Genomic DNA, 22,966 nt, shown 5'->3' with positions numbered 1-22,966 from the left:
ATGACCTGAGGATAGGTTTAAGGGTTCAAGCAACACAAGGGGACAAGGGGAGTTTTCTTGGCATTGGTGCTGTTCATTTCAGTCAAAACAAAACAGTACTAGACACTTTACGGAATACGGTGCAGATTGAAGAATTGAGAAAAACTAAGTTAGATATCAGGAGTTTTTTTTATTTTTACTCTGAATGAATGTATAAATGCCTACGTTACCACGTGCAATGATAATAACATGAGAACTTACTTTGAGGGCAAACTAACTCATTCTGATGAAAAAGAGGGCTGTTAATGACTGTTAAGGAGTAAACAAGGATACCACAGCGAATGTGGCCCCAGGTGTGATGTATGCTGGGAGGTATGACATCACAGCCAGGGGAGTATAACAGGCATTCCTTTGTGGGTTATATTACTATACTTAACAGAATACAGGCCTAACTGTCCAACTTCAAATACATGTACTAATTGGACAGAAAATTCTTGTTTGGTCAGAGAGTAAGTTCATTTGCGGCTGCCGGCTATCATTTGTCTGGTTCATATCCTCCTCTGTGACATCACAGTCTCATCATAGCCTTCTGCTCTTCATCTGAGAGTGGGACATGAATGGATGGGACATGAATGAGTGTGTTCAAGACCTCCTCTGACAACCACATCTCTTTCTAGAATTTTAAACCGGCTCAACAGTAGACTACAATCTCCCTCTCACTCACTCTACCCCTCCCAACACACAACACCCCTCCTTACAAGCTCCAGCTATAACTCACCCACCCCTACTCATATCTTCATGCTAAAACTCTCTGATGTGGACTATATCTCTCATTGAGAAATCTACTTTAGTGTGACACATACCAATGCTGAGCAGGGAGGGAGGACACAAGAGACCCAGAAGTTGTCAGAGAAGCATAGCAGAGATGTTGATGTCATCAGCTTTTAGCTGATCAGAGAAGACTGGCTCCACAAGGCTTCCTTCAATCAAGATCATAAAGGGATGCTTCCATCTCCACAACCAATGTTGTTATTCCAATGGGGATATGAAAAAAAAACGCAGGAAACGCAGGAAACACCCAACTCACTAGCTCCATTATCAAACTTTTTTTGTGCCTTGCAAGGGTTCTGGAAAAATGCTGTTTAAAAGGAGTGAATCATACTAAAAAGACCAACATGTGTTTTCAATCAGGGTTGTTGAAAACACTCCCCCCCGAGCTGTTGAGAAACGTCAACGGACAGCACGCGAGGCAAGGAGACTTGGTTTAGACATGCATTTCCTGCCGCTGCATCGGTCAGCCCTGTAAGCAATGTGCTGGCTCACCACATGGTTTACAAACTGCTGATTTTTTTTTAAAGGGAGAAAATCAAATTCAAAAGGGAAAGAACCTGAGCAGCAAACTAAACTCTCACATTTCAAGTCTGGCATAGTGACGGCTGGACGAACACTAGAAACCACTTCCAACGGTCATAAACAAAAGGCAGGAGACACCAGTAAGCTTGCTTGGGGGAAAAAAGTGGAGCAAAGCACAGATACCACTCCCATCTCATTTGTCCTGCTGAAGTAAAAATTCCTCAAGGTTTAGTCTGTCTATGGATGATAGATCAGCTTCACTGAGACAGACAATAGAACACAATTTATAATATGTTTTATTTATTAATAATAATTGTCATCAAACATGAATACATACATACAAAATGAAGTAAATGGACCACAATTTCTACGTCAAGGAGAATAGAATACCCTATTGCAGGATTGCCTAACTGGCGGCCCGCGGGCAGAGGTGGGTTGTAAGCGCATTCCAGGTACTTAAGTCCACTGATGAATTAGCACTTTTCTAGTTACTCTCTGTGGGCTGTACTTGGAATTCTTACTCAAGCAATGTCTAAAGGAAATAACTTACTTTTTTACTCTGTTACACTTTACCAAATCAATTCAGTTATTCAGCTAGATTGATAGTATTATATATATTGTCGCTGTCAATTGAAAACCTCCAAATGTTGTGTATTTTTTTCAATATACATGATTCGATACTATCAAATCAAATATTATTGGTCACATACACATGGCTATCAGATGTTATTGAGAGTGTAGTGAGTTGCTTGTGCTTCTAATTCTGACAGTGCAGCAATATCTAACATGTAATCTAACAGTTCCACAACAACTACCTAATGCGCACCAATCCCTCCTGCAGCAAAACACCCACACAAAATGATGCTGCCACTCCCATGCTTCAACGGTTGGGATGGTGTTCTTCGGCTTGCAAGCCTCCCCCTTTTCCTCCAAACATAACGATGGTCATTATGGCCAAACAGTTCTATTTTTATTTCATCAGACCAGAGGACATTTCTCCAAAAAGTACGATCTTTGTCCCCATGTGCAGTTGCAAACCGTAGTCTGGCTTTTTTATGGCGGTTTTGGAGCAGTGGCTTCTTCCTTGCTGAGTGGCCTTTCAGGTTATGTCGATAAAGGACTCGTTTTACTGTATATAGATATTTTTGTACCTGTTTCTTCCAGCATCTTCACAAGGTCCTTTGCTGTTGTTCTGGGATTGATTTGCACTTTTCGCACAAAAGTAAGTTCATCTCTAGGAGACAGAACGCTTCACCTTCCTGAGTGGTATGACGGCTGCGTGGTCCCATGGTGTTTATACTTAAGTACTATTGTTTGTACAGATGAACATGGTACCTTCAGGTGTTTGGAAATTGCTCACATTGCACATCCACAGGTACACCGCCAATTGTCTCAAATGATGTCAATTAGCCCATCAGAAGCTTCTAAAGCCATGACATAATTTCCTGGAATTTTCCAAGCTGTTAAAAGGCACAGTCAACTTAGTGCATGTACCTCTGACCCACTGGAATTGTGAAACAATAAAATAATCTGTCTGTAAACAATTGTTGGAAAAATTACTTTGTTGGAAAACAATTACAATTGTTGGAAAAATGACTTTTATCATGCACAAAGTAGATGTCCTAACCGACTATAGTTTGTTAACAAGACATTTGTGGAGTGGCTGAAAAAGGAGTTTTAATGAAACTTCCAACTTCAGCTGTATATACATATGAGATGAGTAATGCAAGATATGTAGACATTATTAAAGTCCATTTATTGATCCATTTATGAAAGTGGCCAATGATTTCAAGCCTGTATGTAGGCAGCAACCTCTCTGTGTTAGTGATGGCTGTTTAACAGTCGGGGTGAACAAGTAGTGGTTGTTGTCTTTATGCTCTTTTTGGCCTTCCTGTAACATCGGGTGCTGTAGGTGTCTTGGAGGGAAGGTAGTTTGTCCCCGGTGAATTACCTGTGCATCTGTTAAAGTTTGTGAGGGTTTTAGGTGACAAGACAAATTTCTTAAGCCTCCTGAGGTTGAAGAGGCGCTGTTGCGTCTGCTTCATCACACTGCCTGTGTGGGTGGACCATTTCAGTTTGTCTGTGATGTGTACGCCGAGGAACTTAAAACGTTCCACCTTCTCCACCGCTGTCCCATCGATGTGAATAGGGGGTGCTCCCTCTGCTGTTTCCTGAAGTCTTTGTTTTGTTTACTTTGAGTGAGAGGTTGTTTTGCTGACATCACACTCAAGAGTGCCCTCACCTCCTCCTTGTAAGCGGTCTCATCATTGTCGGTAATCAAGCCTACTATTGTTGTGTCGTCTACAAACTTGATGATTGAGTTGGAGGCGTGCCACACAGTCATGGGTGAACAGGGAGTACAGGAGGGGCTGAGCATGTACCCTTGTGGGGCCCCAGTGTTGAGGATCAGAAAAGTGGAGAAGTTGTTTCTTACCTTCACCACCTGGGGGCGGCCAGTCAGGAAGTCCAGAACCAGAATGCACAGAGCAGGGTTGAGACCCAGGGCCTCTAGCTTAATGATGAGCTTGGAGGGTGCTATGGGGTTGAATGCTGAGCTATAGTCAATGAACAGCCTTTTTACATACTGTAGGTATTCCTCTCGTCCAGATGGGATAGGGCATTGTGTAGTGATTTGCCATTGATTTGTCTACGGACCTATTGGGGTGGTAAGCAAATTGAACTAGGTCTAGGGTGACATGTAAGGTGGAGGTGATATGGTCTTTGATTAGAAGTGCTACAGGGCAAGAGTAATTTAGTTAACTTACCTTGCCTTCTGGGTACAGAAATAAGGGTGGCCAACTTGAAGCATGTGGTGAGAGCAGACTGTGATAGGGAGGGATTGAAAATGTCCGTAAACACACCCACCAGCTGGTCTGCGCATGCTCTGAGGACGCTGCTTGGAATACCATCTGGGCCGACAGCCTTGCGAGGGTTAACACTTTTGAATGTCTTACTCACGTCGGCCACGAAGAAGGAGAGCCCACAGTCCTTGGTAGCACTGTATTATCCTCAAAGTGGGCAAAGAAGGTGTTTAGTTTGTTTGGAAGCAAGACGTCTGTGTCTGTGACGTGGCTGGTTTTCTTTTTGTAGTCCTTGATTGTCTGTAGACCCTGCCAAATACGTCTTGGGTCTGAGCTGTTGAATTACGACTCCACTTTGTCTCTGTCGGTTTGCCTGTTTTTTTACCTTTATTTTACTAGGCAAGTCAGTTAAGAACAAATTCTTATTTTCAATGACGGCCAAGGAACAGTGGGTTAACTGCCTGTTCAGGGGCAGAACGACAGATTTTGTACCTTGTCAGCTCGGGGATTTGAACTTGCAACCTTTCGGTTACTAGTCCAATGCTCTAACCACTAGGCTACCTTCCCTCCGTAATTGCCTAGGCCGCCCCATCCCGGATCCGGGATTGTGACTACAGCCTCAAGCTCATTACCATAACGCAACATTAGCGATTTCTGAAAATTGCAAAATAAATGAAATAAATATGCCTGTCCTCAAGCTTATCCTTTTCTTAACAATCCTGTCGTCTCAGATTTTCAAAATATGCTTTAGAACCAGAGAAAATCAATAATTTGTGTAAGAGTGGTGATAGCTAGCGTAGCATTTAGCGTTAGCATTTAGCACGCAACATTCACAAAAACCAGCAAAGGGATCAAATAAAATAATTTACCTTTGAAGAACTTCAGATGTTTCAATGAGGAGACTCTCAGTTACATAGCAGATGTCCAGTTTTTCCTGAAAGATGCTTGTGTAGGACACAACGTTCCGTTTTGTTACTATGCATTTGGCTACCGAAACTAACCGAAAATTCAGTCACCTAAACGTCGAACTTTTTTCCGAATTAACTCCATAATATCGACTGAAACATGGAAAACGTTGTTTGAATCAATCCTCAAGGTGTTTGGTCATATATCTCTTCATTGAAATGCCAGTCCTAGACGCGTGCATTCTTCTCTGATTCGGATGGAAAAATACTGGGACCTGACTTTTGCGCACCAATTTCCACGCAGACACCATGCGGGACACTTGGTAATTGTAGGCTCTTATGGCCAATCTTCCAATGATATGCCTACAAATACGTCACAATGCTGCAGACACCTGGGGAAACGATAGGAAGTGTCCGTTGATTCCTGTGCCATTCACAGCCATATAAGGAGATCATGGAAAACGTGCCTTCAGAAATCCTGTTGATTTCCTGGTCACTCAAACATCTTGGTTTTGCCTGTAGATATTGTTCTATGGCACTCACAGTGAAAATCTTTGCAGTTCTGGAAACGTCAGAGTGTCTTCTTTCCAAAACTATCAATTCCAAGCATAGTCGAGCATCTTTTCGTGACAAAATATCGCGCTAAAAACGGGCACGTCTTTTTATCCAAAAATGAAATACTGCCCCTAGAGTTCTAACAGGTTTTAACTTACAATGTTTGTATTCGGCCATAATCCCAGTCACCTTTCCATGGTTAAATACGGTGGTTTCAATATTGAGCGCATTCAGTTTTGTGCAAATGCCGCCATCTATCCACGATTTCTTGTTAGGGTAGGTTTTAATAGTCACGGTGTGTACAACATCTCCTATGCACTTCCTTATAAACTCACTCACCGAATCATACGTCAATATTATTATCTGAGGCTACCCGGAACATGTCCCAGTCAACTTAATCAAAATAATCTTGAAGCGTGGATTTCCCAATTGGTCAGACCAGCTTTATAATAGTTCTTAACACGGGTACATTCTGTTTGAGTTTCAGCTTGTAGAAAGGGAGGAGCAAAATGTAGTCGTGGTCTGATTTGCCGAAAGGAGGGCGGGGGAGGGCCTTGTATGCATCACGGAAGTAAGAGTAGCAGTGATCCAGAGTTTTGCCAGCACGTGAACCACAGTCAATATGTTGATGGAATTTAGGTAGCCTTGTGCTCAAATGTGCTTTGTTAAAATCCCTAGCTACAATAAATGCAGCCTTAGGATATATGGTTTGTAGTTTGCATAAAATCCAGTGAAGTTCCTTGAGGGCAGTCGTAGTATCGGCTTGAGGGGGGATATACATGGCTGTGACAATAACCAGGGAGAAAACAACACTGCTAGCTAGCCAGCTAGCCCCCGAATAGTAGCACTGTAGAAACTATTACACTCAACGGAACGACTTGATTAGTGTAGTGTCAACAACGCAGCTACTGCCAGCTAGCCTACATCAGCAGTACTGTATCATTTTAATCATTTTAGTCAATAAGATTCTTGCTACGTAAGCTTAACTTTCTGAACATTCGAGACGTGTAGTCCACTTGTCATTCCAATCTCCTTGCATTAGCGTAGCCTCTTCTGTAGCCTGTCAACTATGTGTCTGTCTATCCCTGTTCTCTCCTCTCTGCACAGACCATACAAACGCTCCACACCGCGTGGCCGCGGCCACCCTAATCTGGTGGTCCCAGCGCGTACGACCCACGTGTCGAGGTCTCCGGTAGTTCCAGGTCTCCGGTAGCCTCTGGAACTGCCGATCTGCGGCCAACAAGGCAGAGTTCATCTCAGCCTATGCCTCCCTCCAGTCCCTCGACTTCTTGGCACTGACGGAAACATGGATCACCACAGATAACACTGCTACTCCTACTGCTCTCTCCTCGTCCGCCCACGTGTTCTCGCACACCCCGAGAGCTTCTGGTCAGCGGGGTGGTGGCACCGGGATCCTCATCTCTCCCAAGTGGTCTTTCTCTCTTTCTCCCCTTACCCATCTGTCTATCGCCTCCTTTGAATTCCATGCTGTCACAGTTACCAGCCCTTTCAAGCTTAACATCCTTATCATTTATCGCCCTCCAGGTTCCCTTGGAGAGTTCATCAATGAGCTTGATGCCTTGATAAGCTCCTTTCCTGAGGACGGCTCACCTCTCACAGTTCTGGGCGACTTTAACCTCCCCACGTCTACCTTTGACTCATTCCTCTCTGCCTCCTTCTTTCCACTCCTCTCCTCTTTTGACCTCACCCTCTCACCTTCCCCCTACTCACAAGGCAGGCAATACGCTTGACCTCATCTTTACTAGATGCTGTTCTTCCACTAACCTCATTGCAACTCCCCTCCAAGTCTCCGACCACTACCTTGTATCCTTTTCCCTCTCGCTCTCATCCAACACTTCCCACACTGCCCCTACTCGGATGGTATCGCGCCGTCCCAACCTTCGCTCTCTCTCCCCCGCTACTCTCTCCTCTTCCATCCTATCATCTCTTCCCTCTGCTCAAACTTTCTCCAACCTATCTCCTGATTCTGCCTCCTCAACCCTCCTCTCCTCCCTTTCTGCATCCTTTGACTCTCTATGTCCCCTATCCTCCAGGCCGGCTCGGTCCTCCCCTCCCGCTCCGTGGCTCGACGACTCATTGCGAGCTCACAGAACAGGGCTCCGGGCAGCCGAGGCGGAAATGGAGGAAAACTCCGCCTCCCTGCGGACCTGGCATCCTTTCACTCCCTCCTCTCTACATTTTCCTCCTCTGTCTCTGCTGCTAAAGCCACTTTCTACCATTCTAAATTCCAAGCATCTGCCTCTAACCCTAGGAAGCTCTTTGCCACCTTCTCCTCCCTCCTGAATCCTCCCCCCTCCTCCCTCTCTGCAGATGACTTCGTCAACCATTTTGAAAAGAAGGTCGACGACATCCGATCCTCGTTTGCTAAGTCAAACGACACCGCTGGTTCTGCTCACACTGCCCTACCCTATGCTCTGACCTCTTTCTCCCCTCTCTCTCCAGATGAAATCTCGCGTCTTGTGACGGCCGGCCGCCCAACAACCTGCCCGCTTGACCCTATCCCCTCCTCTCTTCTCCAGACCATTTCCGGAGACCTTCTCCCTTACCTCACCTCGCTCATCAACTCATCCCTGACCGCTGGCTACGTCCCTCCCGTCTTCAAGAGAGCGAGAGTTGCACCCCTTCTGAAAAAACCTACACTCGATCCCTCCGATGTCAACAACTACAGACCAGTATCCCTTCTCTCTTTTCTCTCCAAAACTCTTGAGCGTGCCATCCTTGGCCAGCTCTACCGCTATCTCTCTCAGAATGACCTTCTTGATCCAAATCAGTCAGGTTTCAAGACTAGTCATTCAACTGAGACTGCTCTTCTCTGTATCACGGAGGCGCTCCGCACTGCTAAAGCTAACTCTCTCTCCTCTGCTCTCATCCTTCTAGACCTATCGGCTGCCTTCGATACTGTGAACCATCAGATCCTCCTCTCCACCCTCTCCGAGTTGGGCATCTCCGGCGCGGCCCACGCTTGGATTGCGTCCTACCTGACAGGTCGCTCCTACCAGGTGGCGTGGCGAGAATCTGTCTCCTCACCACGCGCTCTCACCACTGGTGTCCCCCAGGGCTCTGTTCTAGGCCCTCTCTTATTCTCGCTATACACCAAGTCACTTGGCTCTGTCATAACCTCACATGGTCTCTCCTATCATTGCTATGCAGACGACACACAATTAATCTTCTCCTTTCCCCCTTCTGATGACCAGGTGGCGAATCGCATCTCTGCATGTCTGGCAGACATATCAGTGTGGATGACGGATCACCACCTCAAGCTGAACCTCAGCAAGACGGAGCTCCTCTTCCTCCCGGGAAGGACTGCCCGTTCCATGATCTCGCCATCACGGTTGACAACTCCATTGTGTCCTCCTCCCAGAGCGCTAAGAACCTTGGCGTGATCCTGGACAACACCCTGTCGTTCTCAACTAACATCAAGGCGGTGTCCCGTTCCTGTAGGTTCATGCTCTACAACATCCGCAGAGTACGACCCTGCCTCACACAGGAAGCGGCGCAGGTCCTAATCCAGGCACTTGTCATCTCCCGTCTTGATTACTGCAACTCGCTGTTGGCTGGGCTCCCTGCCTGTGCCATTAAACCCCTACAACTCATCCAGAACGCCGCAGCCCGTCTGGTGTTCAACCTTCCCAAGTTCTCTCACGTCACCCCGCTCCTCCGCTCTCTCCACTGGCTTCCAGTTGAAGCTCGCATCCGCTACAAGACCATGGTGCTTGCCTACGGAGCTGTGAGGGGAACGGCACCTCAGTACCTCCAGGCTCTGATCAGGCCCTACACCCAAACAAGGGCACTGCGTTCATCCACCTCTGGCCTGCTCGCCTCCCTACCACTGAGGAAGTACAGTTCCCGCTCAGCCCAGTCAAAACTGTTCGCTGCTCTGGCCCCCCAATGGTGGAACAAACTCCCTCACGACGCCAGGACAGCGGAGTCAATCACCACCTTCCGGAGACACCTGAAACCCCACCTCTTCAAGGAATACCTAGGATAGGGTAAGTAATCCTTCTCACCCCCCTAAAAGATTTAGATGCACTATTGTAAAGTGGCTGTTCCACTGGATGTCATAAGGTGTATGCACCAATCTGTAAGTCGCTCTGGATAAGAGCGTCTGCTAAATGTAAATGTAAATGAGAATTCTCTTGGGACATAATACGGTCGGCATTTGATTTTGAGGAATTCTATGTCAGGTGAACAAAAGGACTTGAGTTCCTGTATATCGTTACAATTACACCATGAGTCGTTAATCATGAAACATACACCCCCGCCCTTCTTCTTCCCGGAGAGATGTTTATTCCTGTCGGCGAGACGTACAAAGAATCCACGTGGCTGTAGCGACTCCGACAGCATATCCCGAGAGAGCCATGTTTCTGTGAAATAGAGTATGTTATGATCCCTGATGTCTCTCTGGAAAGCAACCCTTGCCCTAATTTTGTCTACCTTGTTATCTAGAGACTGAACATTAGTGAGTAATATACCCAGAAGTGGTGGGTGGTGTGCGCGCCTACGAAGTCTGACCAGAAGACCGCTCCTTCTACCTCTTCTCTAGCAGCATTGTTTTGGGTCAGCCTCTGGAATCAGCTCAAATGCCCTGGGTAGTTCGGACAAAAGATCCGCTTCGGGAAAGTCGTATTCCTGGTCGCAGTGCTGGTAAGTTGACACCGCTCTGATATCTAATAGTTCTTCCCGGCTGTATGTAATAGCGCTAAAGATTTTCTGGGCTAACAATGTAAGAAAAAAAAAATGCAAAGTTTCCTAAGGACTAGAAGTGAGGCAGCACTCTCTGTTAGCACCATTTCGTCTATTGGTTCCCCTTTACATCTGTAAGAATGTTTCCCGACCCCTTGACCAATGAAATGTATTCAAAATAGCTTGTCATCAAAACAAACAAAAGTTGTCCATCATTCCTGTATCTTCACAACAGCTCTTGAAGTGATGCGCGTGTCTCCACTCCTGAGGAGATTTTTGTTTGTGTGTTCTTAGCCACACGTGATCAGAGGTAAATCGCACCTTAATTAGCTTCTGCCGTTGTAATATTATATATTTCTGGAGTAAGATATGTATTTATCGGATATAATTATGCTGTTGAAATTGTTTTTAGGGAGAGCGCAAATTAAATGGCTAGGTAGCTAACCCAGAATCTGACAGAATGTTTAATCTCCTGTTTTTAGCTCCCTATATGATCTCTGCTTGTTAGTTAACTAGCCACCTTGTCATTGGCATAAAGAGGGAACAGATCTGGGGTGTCAACCATGTAGTTAGCTAATGTTTCCTAGATCAACCAATCCTCCCACTCCATTGCTGTCTCTCACTGTGTGTGTGTTTAAAATGTCTTTCTTTTTTTATGACAAGACCTATAAGCACATCTGTCATACAGTACATCATCTCAGTAAGCTTTTTGGCCCATATACTGTAGCTACTAGAAATCAAGTCAACCGAGGGGGAGGAGAATGGGCCACAACCAAGAAAATAAAATATCCTTCAAAGTGGAAAAGAGAGGTTCGGAAGAGAAGGAGGATGCAGGGTAAATCCTACCAAAGACTGATATCTGCAATGTTTGATTATTTGTATTACTTACATGATTCTTACCTGAATACCCACATTGGTGTTTTGTTCCATGCTGAAATGTGTCTGATTTGCATTCTAGTAACATGATTGACAGTGACATTTCGATATTGATTGCTGTTTGACAGTTGTAAAACTTACCTGACCTCCTTTCCATTTCATTCTGAGTAAAAAAAGGACAACTCACACTTGGTGTAAATATTTTTAGTATGGATTCACCATCACATGTGCTTTAAATGATATTGTGAAATACATTTTAATACTGAAATTGGTAAATTATTCCAATGTCTTGAGTGCCATTTACCTTTTTATGAAAGAGCACATTGATAGATATTAAGTCAACTTTGAATAAGACAGTAATTGAATCTCTACAGCCTACGGACTTTGTTATATGTTAGTCTACTTGTGCTGGAGAACATGTGCAAGATGATGCTGGCTGACTTAAATAATAAATACATGTCAATTGCACTAAATTGTTCTTTTTGTTTGCTATATGGTATAAAAAAAATCCAAACAAAATTTTACACTAGTACTTCAAGTAGTTTTCAAATACTTTTTTACTCTTACTTGAGTAGTTTCTTAAAAGGACTACTTTTATTTAAGTACAGATTTGTGGTACTCTACCCACCTCTGCCCCGTGGGTGTTGTCATTTGCCCACCAAGTCTTCTGAACAATTTTTTTTTCTTATTGTATTTTCATTGTTGGAGATAAGACTGTAAAAAATGTCCAATTGAAAGTCACTTGGGGCTGATTTCCTGTTTTTTTTACAACCAGGAAATCAGCTCCAGGTGATTTTCAATTGAAAATCTGTTTCAAGGTTTGTAATTATTGTTCAAGTCAAATCATTTTGGGCTTCTTTGCAGTCAATTCTTTGTCTATTAATTATTTGTAATTATTTAAGTTCCAGCCCCCCGTCCATCCGCTCAAGAATAAATCTTCCCCTGGCTGAATATAGTTGATCATCCCTGCGCTATTGAATTTCTTACGTATTGTCTTTTATATTATATCAGAAAATGTATCATTTGAAGTGCTTTAGATATGTATATATTATTATGCTAACTTATTAAGTCTTCCACATGGATTTTGTCCCCCTTTCCAAAGCATTCCAGAATTGAAAACCACTCAATCCACAACTGCCGAATTTACACTTACATTTAAAATGTTTCATTTCCATAGTACACAGTACTGCTATGTACTGTATTTAAAGACCCAGATATCTTCCGTTCAGCATTTTTAAGTCTAGGCATATGTTATATCTAATTGTTTCCAGATTAAAAATAATAGCATGGGATGCAATTTATTGCAGAGTCCAGCATCTTAGTGTGCCAGAGAGTAGGGGCATGTTTAGCTTTTGTGCAAAATGCTGCTCACAACAGGCAGCCCCATGATCTCAACCGAGGACTGTGCTGTTTCCACTTTTAAAAGGTTTTGTTGCTCCATTACCGCATGTGGAAAATATGTGACAGCTGTGAGATTCTGGGAGAAAGTAGCAAAGTATCAGCTATACATCACACCTATGCATAGGAATGGGAGTTTGTATCTAGTCGAAAATGGCTTTAGAGTTTAGAGGGCTTGAAGATTAGTTGACAAGTTAAATCAGGTGTGCTTCTCTGAGGCTACAACAAAAATGTGTGCTGTTGGGGGTACTCGAGGACTGGAGTTGGGAAACACTGGTTTACACAAAGGTTCTGGCTTCAAGGAAAGACCAACTCTGCATTAGTAATTAGAGAGGAGTAAACATGCAGAGCTTATTTTCTCTTACCTGATGTAGCTAGCTTTGATGTAGCTGAAATATTAATGCTTTGCCTATTCCTCTCTGATTTAGAATATACCATTGCACAAACAACCTACTGATGTAGGCCTACTGTACACAAGCACTTGTATCAGGGTGTATTAGCTAGCTACCTTTGCTCAGACTAAGTACATTTAGCTACCTATCCAGCTAACTAGAAATTAGCATTGGCAGTTAACACAATTTATTTTGGCCACAACTTGCTAAGAAGACACAAACTAAGTGTTTGCAGCCAGTAAGATACAAAAACTGATGGTGTAATATAGAACGATTGCAGATTCATATTAAGAAGCAAGGAAATCAGCATCGTCACCAATATCTTCTTGCATCTGCAGCATTGACCATAAAGGCTGTCCATGCCAGTGAACAGCAAGTGGTTGTGACTCATAGTAGAGAAAAACTGCTCTCCTTGAGTGACAGGGGGCAGGGCTTGTTGTGTGTATATGGAGACCCCAGTAGCAAACGGAGTAAAGTATTTTTTTTTAAAAACACATTACACAAGGCAGAGTGGTGTAACACACTAAACAAACCAAACATTAAAATACCGTTATACAAGATAAAGTAAAAACCCAAACCGGTCCTTGCATCAATACCAGTATATAGTAAATTATGGTATACCGCCCAGCCCTAGGTTAGGTACTGTAAAGTAGCTCACTCCTACTGTTATATGGAGATGGAATGTGAGGAGACATCAAGACCAGTCTGTCTTTGTCTTCCCTCAATGTCTCAGGGCTCTATTTTCAGCTGGCGCTAAGGAGGTGCAAGAGTCAAAAGCACATTCATTTGCAATTTCGTCATGTAAAAACTGGCGCACTGGCATTTTCCACCCCTTACGCTAGGTTCGGCAATTTACCAGCTCGCTTGCGCTGAGGTGGGAGGGGTGGAAATATTTGAGGTGTGTCCTTAAAATGTGTGCCAATATGACAATTTCAGTCAGCACAAATAGGGATATTTAATACCGACCAAAAGGTAATGGCATTGATTTTACCAGCGGAAGCGGACACGGTAACCTTATGTAAATCACCAATGTTGTATTAAAAATATCACAAGCTTCAACAGACATTCTCCTCCCCTTTTGGCCTCAGAACAGCCTCAATTCGTCGGGGCATGGACTCTACAAGGTGTCGAATGTGTTCCACAGGGATGCTGACCCATGTTGACTCCAATGCCTCCCACAGGTGTGTCAAGTTGGCTGAATATCCTTTGGGTGGGAAACTGTTGAGCGTGAAAATCTCAGCTGCATTGCAGTTCTTAAAACACTCAAACCAGTGTGCCTGGCACCTACTACCATACCCCTTTCAAAACCACTTAAATCTTTTGTCTTGCCCATTCACCATCTGAATGACACACATACACAATTCTTGTCTCAATTGTCTCAAGGCTTAAAAATCATTATTTAACCTTTCTCCTCCCCTTCATCAAATCAAAGTTTATTTGTCACGTGCGCCAAATACAACAGGTGTAAACCTTACAGTGAAATGCTTACTTACAGGCTCTAACTAATGGTGCCAAAAAAGTGTGTGTGTGTGTGTGTGTGTGTGTGTGTGTGTGTGTGTGTGTGTGTGTGTGTGTGTGTGTGTGTGTGTGTGTGTGTGTGTGTGTGTGTGTGTGGGTAAGTAAAGAAATAAAACGACAGTAGAAAGACATTTGAAAAAAGAGTAGCAAGGCTATTTACAGACACCTGTTAGTCAGGCTTATTGAGATAGTATGTAGATGTAGGTATCGTTAAAGTGACTGTGCATATACAGTATGATGAACAGACAGTAGCAGTAGCGTAAAAAGAGGGGTTGACGGGTGGTGGGACACAATGCAGATAGCCCGGTTAGCCAATGTGCGGGAGCACTGGTTGGTCGGGCCAATTGAGGTAGTATGTACATTAATGTATAGTTAAAGTGACTATGCATATAAGATAAACAGAGAGTAGCAGCAGCGTAAAAGCGGGGTTGGGGGGGGGGCGCACACAATGCAAATATTCCGGGTAACCATTGGTCTTATGGCTTGGGGGTAAAAACTGTTGAGAAGCCTTTTGTCCTAGACTTGGCACTCCGGTACTGCTTGCCATGCAGCAGTAGAGAGAACAGTCTATGACTGGGGTGACTGGGGTCTTTGACAATTTTTAGGGCCTTCCTCTGACACTGCCTGGTGTAGAGTGATCCTTCTGTAGCTCAGTTGGTAGAGCATGGCGCTTGTAACGCCAGGGTAGTGGGTTCGATTCCCGGGACCACCCATACGTAGAATGTATGCACACATGACTGTAAGTCGCTTTGGATAAAAGCGTCTGCTAAATGGCATATATTATTATTATATTATTAGAGGTCCTGAATGGCAGGCAGCTTTGCCCCAGTGATGTACTGGGCCGTACGCACTACCCTCTGAAGTGCCTTGCGGTCGGAGGCCGAGCAATTGCCGTACCAGGCAGTGATGCTGCAGCTGTAGAACCTTTTGAGGATCTCAGGACCCATGCCAAATCTTTTTAGTTTCCTGAGGGGGAATAGGCTTTGTCGTGCCCTCTTCACGACTGTCTTGGTGTGTTTGGACCAATCTAGTTTGCTGTTGATGTGGACACCAAGGAATTTGAAGCTCTCAACCTGCTCCACTACAGCCCCGTCGATGAGAATGGGGACGTGTTCGGTGCTCCTTTTCCTGTAGTCCACAATCATCTCCTTTGTCTTGGTTACATTGAGGGATAGGTTATTATTCTGGCACCACCCGGCCAGGTCTCTGACCTCCTCCCTATAGGCTGTCTCGTCGTTGTCGGTGACTAGGCCTACCACTGTTGTGTCGTCAGCAAACTTAATGATGGTGTTGGAGTCGCGCCTGGCCATGCAGTCGTGGGTGAAAAGGGAGTACAGGAGGAGACTGAGCACGCACCCCTGGGGAGCTCCAGTGTTGAGGATCAGCGTGGCAGATGTGTTGCTATCTACCCTCACCACCTGGGGGCAGCCTGTCAGGAAGTCCAGGATCCAGTTGCAGAGGGAGGTGTTTAGTCCCAGGATCCTTAGCTTAGTGATGAGCTTTGAGGGTACTATGGTGTTGAACGCAGAGCTGTAGTCAATGAACAGCATTCTCACATAGGTGTTCCTTTTGTCCAGGTGGGAAAGGGCAGTGTGGAGTGCAATAGAGATTGCATCATCTGTGGATCTGTTTGGGAGGTATGCAAATTGGAGTGGGTCTAGGGTTTCTGGGATAAAGGTGTTGATGTGAGCCATTACCAGCCTTTCAAAGCACTTCATGGCTATGGACGTGAGTGCTACGGATCTGTAGTCATTTAGGCAGGTTGCCTTTGTGTTCTTGGGCACAGGGACTATGCTGGTCTGCTTGAAGCATGTTGGTATTACAGATTCAATAAGGGACATGTTGAAAATGTCAGTGAAGACACCTGCCAGTTGGTCAGCACATGCCCGGAGCACTCGTCCTGGTAATCCGTCTGGCCCCGCAGCCTTGTGTATGTTGACCTGTTTAAAGGTCTTACTCACGTCAGCTACGGAGAGCGTGATCACACAGTTGTCCGGAACAGCTGATGTTCTCATGCATGCCTCAGTGTTGTTTGCCTCGAAACGAGCATAAAAGTGATTTAGATCGTCTGGTAGGCTACACTGATTGAAGTTGATTTAACAGGTGACATTAACAAGGGATCATAGCTTTCACCTGGTCAGTCTGTCATGGAAAGTGCAGGTCTTCCTAATGTTTTGTATACTCAGAGTATATTTAGACAAATTCAACTAACTGTTATAGTTTTTGGTTCTTCATCAAATAAATATTTTTGATTTCAAATAACTGGCATATACCTTCAAATATTATTTGTTCTTTTAATACCTGCATTTGAATATCAAAGAAAATAGTTGCCTTTTAAATAACTCTATATAACCTCTATTCGACTACCTCAAGTATTTGAAAAGTTGGTATTTTCAAATAAACTACAAAATACAACTATTTTCTGCTGAGGTCTGGTTCACACAGCATTTGCCACTATTGATGGGATGTGATGCACGAGACAGCCTGTATGACCATGTCATCTTTCATTTTTTTTTGCCAGCCCGATCTGTTCATCTCAACCTTTCATATTCAACAATGGTTGTCTCCAGGATGGACAGCAGGGTAGGCAGCAGTGACATCAGAAGAGTGAGGGATGATGACCCAGCGAGAGACAGTGGAAGGAAAAGAGGAACAGTGTGTGTGTGTGTGGGGGGGGATAATAGTTTCCAAAATAATGGGTGCCTTATTGTGAAACCAGAGAAACTATTTTTCCATTGATGCTTTACAATACCAGAGAATACTGAAGCAGCCAGGTGATGTGTTCCACAGTGGGAGGCACTTTTCCAGCCCGGGCCATCTCATTGGTTTTATGTCCCTACTGACACCAGCCTTGGCAGGCTCTCAGACAGATGCATCCAGGTGGGTCAGTGCACTTGGCTGTTGCTGCAGAGGAGCAGCAACAGCCAGATGAAATGACTCATTGCTCCTTTACTGTGCAAGTTCACATCCTAAATGGCACTGTAAAGTTCCTTTAAAAACAACGGGATATTTTGTACAGTGTAGATTATGAAAGAGATGACGGTCATCTTTCTGCCCTAACTGTTTGTAGTCTTATACTTCATAGCCTTACCAAACCATGATGTATCATGCTTTTATATATTATATTATTTGTAAGTAGTTAATAGTGACATAATAATTAATTTGTTATGAGAAGAAATAGCATTTGTCAGTATTGGATGATCTATTTAACACAGATGGCCACAGAAAAAGGAACTGGAACTCTGATGAAATTCCCTCCACATGCAATAAACGGCCTGTGTGACGTTCTCGTCTGAAATAAAGATTTTTGTGGTTATCTGTTGGAATCCACATTTAGCTTCTCCAGGCTCTATTGAATTAGTTCATTTTCAGAATCGACTCATATAAATGACCAAACCAAGTCACATGTTTCAATGACCCAGACACTAACACTGTATTCCTATTGGTACACCTGTACGATGGCATAGTACAATGGTATTTTAGCCCTTAGAGGCATTATTTATTGATTTTGTTATTTGTCAGGGACAATGTACAACAAAGCCATTGCACCAGATTTAACTAGATAGCTCATTTTCATCTGTGGTCCCTGGTAGAAAGTAGTGGACTACAGGGAATAGGGTGCCATTTGAGACACGGCTATTTAGTGTGAAACTACGATTGTACTACAAGGTGTGCACAGTGGTTTTCCCATAACAGTTCCCAGCTCACCTGCAGGTCGAAGAACTTGCTGTAGCGCCTGAAGATGACCTCAGTGCTGCCATCAGACCAGGACACTTTGATGATGTAAACCTAAAAATAAAATTAAATAAAAAAGGGTGTTATCTTTCAACCTTTTTTTTCCCTACAGAGCCATACCAGGTTGGTGTAACGACCAGGATCCATACCAATTGGCATGTATTTATGCTCTTGTCATAGTAACAACAATAACAGTGTAATCATCTCTGTAAGGAATTGGTAAAATCCCAAGATTTATTTTCTAATTCCTTTGCCACACAATAGTCCACAATGACTGGGTTTCGAGGGAAGATGACATTTGAGTAAATAGAGCTGGTTCATTGTGTGGTAAGTTAGTGTGATGTCTGTCTTGTCCACAGACACAGAAGGGATATCCTTCTGAACTCACTTCCCACACCTTAAGATCATAATTTCCGATGAAATAGGAAATGATCATGCCTACTACTCACGCATATTGGGCTAACACTATTGAAGTCTAGTCTTACAAAGGATGCACGGACATGTGACATACCACCACTGTGAGACAGCAGAACATTGTATTACATTGCTAAATACCGGAAGTTTTCATAGTCAAAAACAGCCAACTGACCGATCCCGTCTGTCTTTTTCTTTATTTACATCTATACCTTCCCTTTAGGGGTGCAATGAAATACTAGAGGCTTGGGTATTCCGCTTGTGACATCAATGAAAACAACCCTGTGTAAAGATCAAAGTACGAACTAGACCGTGAATAAAAAATAAAACATCTTGCAGCCTGTCGACTGTCGTCATCAAATAATGGCCTGCTGGTGCTGGCTGGCATACAAGCACAACAAACACTTTTTTTTTTAAAGAGGAAGAGCGAAAGAGAGGCTGGGAGGTGATCGGACGTAAACTCTCCAGTGATTATGTCTGGCTGAGTGCTTCTGTTGGCCTCTGTCCCAGGATGGGCCAGCTCGGCCTGTCCTTTTCCCCCTGCCTTCCCTGTAGGAGACCAAGGCTGTGGACGAAGCTCAATGCAGGACTCAACGCATGGCACACGACCAGTGAACCAGTAAACACAGCAGATGGAGCAGACACAGGAGCTCAAGAACTTTATATCCTGCACCTCACGATGCTCACTGTGTATTGGCATGTTAGTATTATGTAACTAGTCATCATTATCGCCGTACAACCAATACTCACACCCCATATCTCCTAGGAGGACTGAGGAGTGGTTTTTTAAATAGGAAAAACATTCCTCCATCTGCCTCAGCCCACGCTCAGCTCCTAACCCTTTCACTGTGCATTAGAGATAATTCAAAACAGAAAAGGCTGAGGTGGCTTGGATACAGCGATGGAAACAGTGTTGTGATGCACTGATCACAGCACCATCAGAAAGTAGAATACTGTATCGTGTAGGCATGCTTCGTCACGTTGTGCAATGTGCACACAAGGTATTCTCAATATCTTTCTGATGGCTCAGGGACTTTGTAGTAGGCCTAACGCCCATTTGTAGGAGTTAAGCTTGCACCACAAAAAGTCGTAGTCAGGACTAAACGCAAATGGGCCAAACAGTCTCAAACGACACATTCTGCTTCTGCTCTCTATCCCAGACAGAAGTGTGCAGAAGCGCCTCCCTTGTTCAAACATTCCATCAATGGCTTGTGTACTCTGAGCTGACAATGACCTTAGGAATAGACGAGTGAGTAGTATGCTTCCTGGTTAACAAATACCCATGCCGAAGGCCATGGTTTTCTACCCCAGTGTTTGTAGCCTATAGAGGGTTGCCAGTTGACTTTTACTGTGGCGGCCATGTTGGAAGACCACCGCATCAATTCTTTCGACAACAACTGCTGAGTGGCAGCAAGTTGATTCATCACCACAGTCAATTTCTGTGCATCAAGATGCAACAAGATAGGAAAGACAACAGGTTTTTTACAGATAACACGCAATCATGAAACACCAAGGAGATAAGACTCAAGAACTGACAGAAAACCGAAGAAACCTTTTTGACTGTCCAGACGTGCACTCAGACAGCTGTCAGTACAGGACCTGCTCCGATCATTTCATCACTGGTAAGTCTGATTGATTTATAGTTTAGTTTAGCGGTTTGTCAACCAGGTGTTAACAGCAAGACTAAATTATCCAACATGATCTAGCTGGATAGATAGCGTGTAGTCTAGCTATTAGCATGTGTCAATGAGATTCAAGTTTTGGGGAAGCTACTTTTTTCTGGTTTCAATTCCCCAATTACATGTTCATTATTTATCCCTTTGTTTTCCCCATGGTTTTTGTGTGTGTTTGTTTTATGTATTTCGGTCCTATTGTGTGGGCTTGGTATTACTACATGTATTAGGTAATTTTGAGTAAAGTTACTTTTTGTTACTCATCTCTGCTGTCCTGCACCTGACTCCTCTGCACCAGCTACACCCAGATCTTTTACAAGAGAGCACCTTCACCTTGTCGTCATGCCAGAAATGCCCCCTTAAACCGTATGAATATATAACATTTAATTTGGTAAAACATGTAAAAGACTATTGTTTATGACATTGTAAACATGCTGGACATTAATAATGGTGCAATGAAAAGTATTGTGTGTGATCTCTGCTTTGCCTTGTCTCATTGAATAAAATGTATTTCTAATAGACTAACTTATTTAAATTGTACAATTTATACACATTTAGCATTGACAATGTTATTGTTGTGCTAGTCTTAGCCAAACCATCTTCAACAAACACAGTGGCTCCTCCAAGTGCCAGTCAGACCTTCTGGGAGAAAAGTATCGGGCATTGAACTTGGTAGTAGTAGTTGTGTGTACGTTTCAAACAGTCTACTGGTGTCGTTTTTAAAAATTGAGAACATACAGTTGAGGTCGGAAATTTACATACACTTATGTTGGAGTCATTAAAACTCGTTTTTCAACCACTCCACAAATGTCTTGTTAACAAACTATAGTTTTGGCAAGTCGGTTAGGACATCTACTTTGTGCATGACAAAAGTAATTTTCTCAACAGTTGTTTACAGACAGATTATTTCACTGTATGACAATTCCAGTGGGTCAGAAGTTTACATACACAAAGTTGACTGTGCCTTTAAACAGCTTGGAAAATTCCAGAAAATTGGCTTAAGAAGATTCTGATTGACATCATTTGAGTCAATTGGAGGTGCACCTGTGGATGTATTTCAAAGCCTACCTTCAAACTCAGTGTGTCTGCTTTTATTTTATTTTTATTTCACCTTTATTTAACCAGGTAGGCAAGTTGAGAATGCTATGTGATGCTATGGTGACCAGCGAGCTGAGATAAGGGGGGACTTTACCTAGCAGGGTCTTGTAGATGACATGGAGCCAGTGGGTTTGGCGACGAGTATGAAGTGAGGGCCAGCCAACGAGAGTGTACAGGTCGCAATGGTGGGTAGCATATGGGGCTTTGGTGACAAAATGGATTGCACTGTGATAGACTGCATCCAATTTGTTGAGTAGGGTATTGGAGGCTATTTTGTAAATGACATCGCCGAAGTCGAGGATCGGTAGGATGGTCAGTTTTATAAGGGTATGTTTGGCAGCATGAGTAAAGGATGCTTTGTTTGCGAAATTCTAGATTTAACTTTGGATTGGAGATGTTTGATGTGGGTCTGGAAGGAGAGTTTACAGTCTAACCAGACACCTAGGTATTTGTAGTTGTCCACGTATTCTAAGTCAGAGCCGTCCAGAGCAGTGATGTTGGACAGGCGGGCAGGTGCAGGCAGCGATCGGTTGAAGAGCATGCATTTTGTTTTACTTTTATTTAAGAGCAATTGGAGGCCACGGAAGGAGAGTTGTACGGCATTGAAGCTTGCCTGGAGGGTTGTTAACACAGTGTCCAAAGAAGGGTCAAAAGTATACAGAATGGTGTCGTCGGAGTAGAGGTGGATCAGAGACTCACCAGCAGCAAGAGCCCCATCATTGATGTATACAGAGAAGAGAGTCGGTCCAAGAATTGAACCCTGTGGCACCCCCATAGAGACTGCCAGAGGTCCGGGCAACAGACCCTCCGATTTGACACACTGAACTCTATCAGAGAAGTAGTTGGTGAACCAGGCGAGGCAATCATTTGAGAAACCAAGGCTGTCGAGTCTGCCGATGAGGATGTGGTGATTGACAGAGTCGAAAGCCTTGGCCAGATCAATGAATACGGCTGCACAGTAATGTTTCTTATCGATGGCGGTTAAGATATCTTTTAGGAACTTGAGCGTGGCTGAGGTGCACCCATGACCAGCTCTGAAACCAGATTGCATAGCAGAGAAGGTATGGTGAGCTTAACATCATGGGAAAATCAAAAGAAATCAGCCAAGACCTCAGAAAACAATGTAGACCTCCACAAGTCTGGTTCATCCTTGGGAGCAACTTCCAAATGCCTGAAGGTACCACATTCATCTGTAAAAACATTAGTACGCAGGTATAAACACCATGGGACCACGTAGCCGTCATACCGCTCAGGAAGGAGTGAGAAAAGTGAGAAAAGTGCAACTCAATCACATAACCACAGCAAGGGCCTTGTGAAGATGCTGAAGGAAACAGGTACAAAAGTATCTATATCCACAGTAAAACGAGTCCTACATCGACATAACCTGAAATCCGCTCAGCAAGGAAGAAGCCACTGCTCCAAAACCGCCAATAAAAAAACAGACTATGGTTTGCAACTGCAGATGGGGACAAAGACTTTACTTTTGGAAAAATGTCCTCTGGTCTGATGAAACAAAAATAGAACTGTTTGGCCATAATGAACATAGTTATGTTTGGAGGAAAAAG

General features: G+C 43.9%; 1 protein-coding gene across 2 annotated transcripts in view; it reads right to left on the bottom strand.

The window, feature by feature from the left end:
* Positions 1–22,966, bottom strand: part of LOC118390881 (SH3 and PX domain-containing protein 2B-like) — an 85,269-nt gene that overhangs the window by 58,428 nt on the left and 3,875 nt on the right. For both annotated transcript variants that reach the window (XM_035781596.2, XM_035781597.2), the window contains exon 2: positions 18,190–18,270. In XM_035781596.2, the coding sequence (XP_035637489.1) occupies positions 18,190–18,270 (81 nt within the window). The remainder of the gene's footprint in view (positions 1–18,189; positions 18,271–22,966) is intronic.

This window comes from Oncorhynchus keta, chromosome 12 (genome assembly GCF_023373465.1).
Source record: "Oncorhynchus keta strain PuntledgeMale-10-30-2019 chromosome 12, Oket_V2, whole genome shotgun sequence".
Taxonomy (NCBI): Eukaryota; Metazoa; Chordata; class Actinopteri; order Salmoniformes; family Salmonidae; genus Oncorhynchus; species Oncorhynchus keta.
The sequence above is the reverse complement of the archived record's forward strand: the minus strand, read 5'-3'. Positions and strand labels throughout refer to the sequence as shown.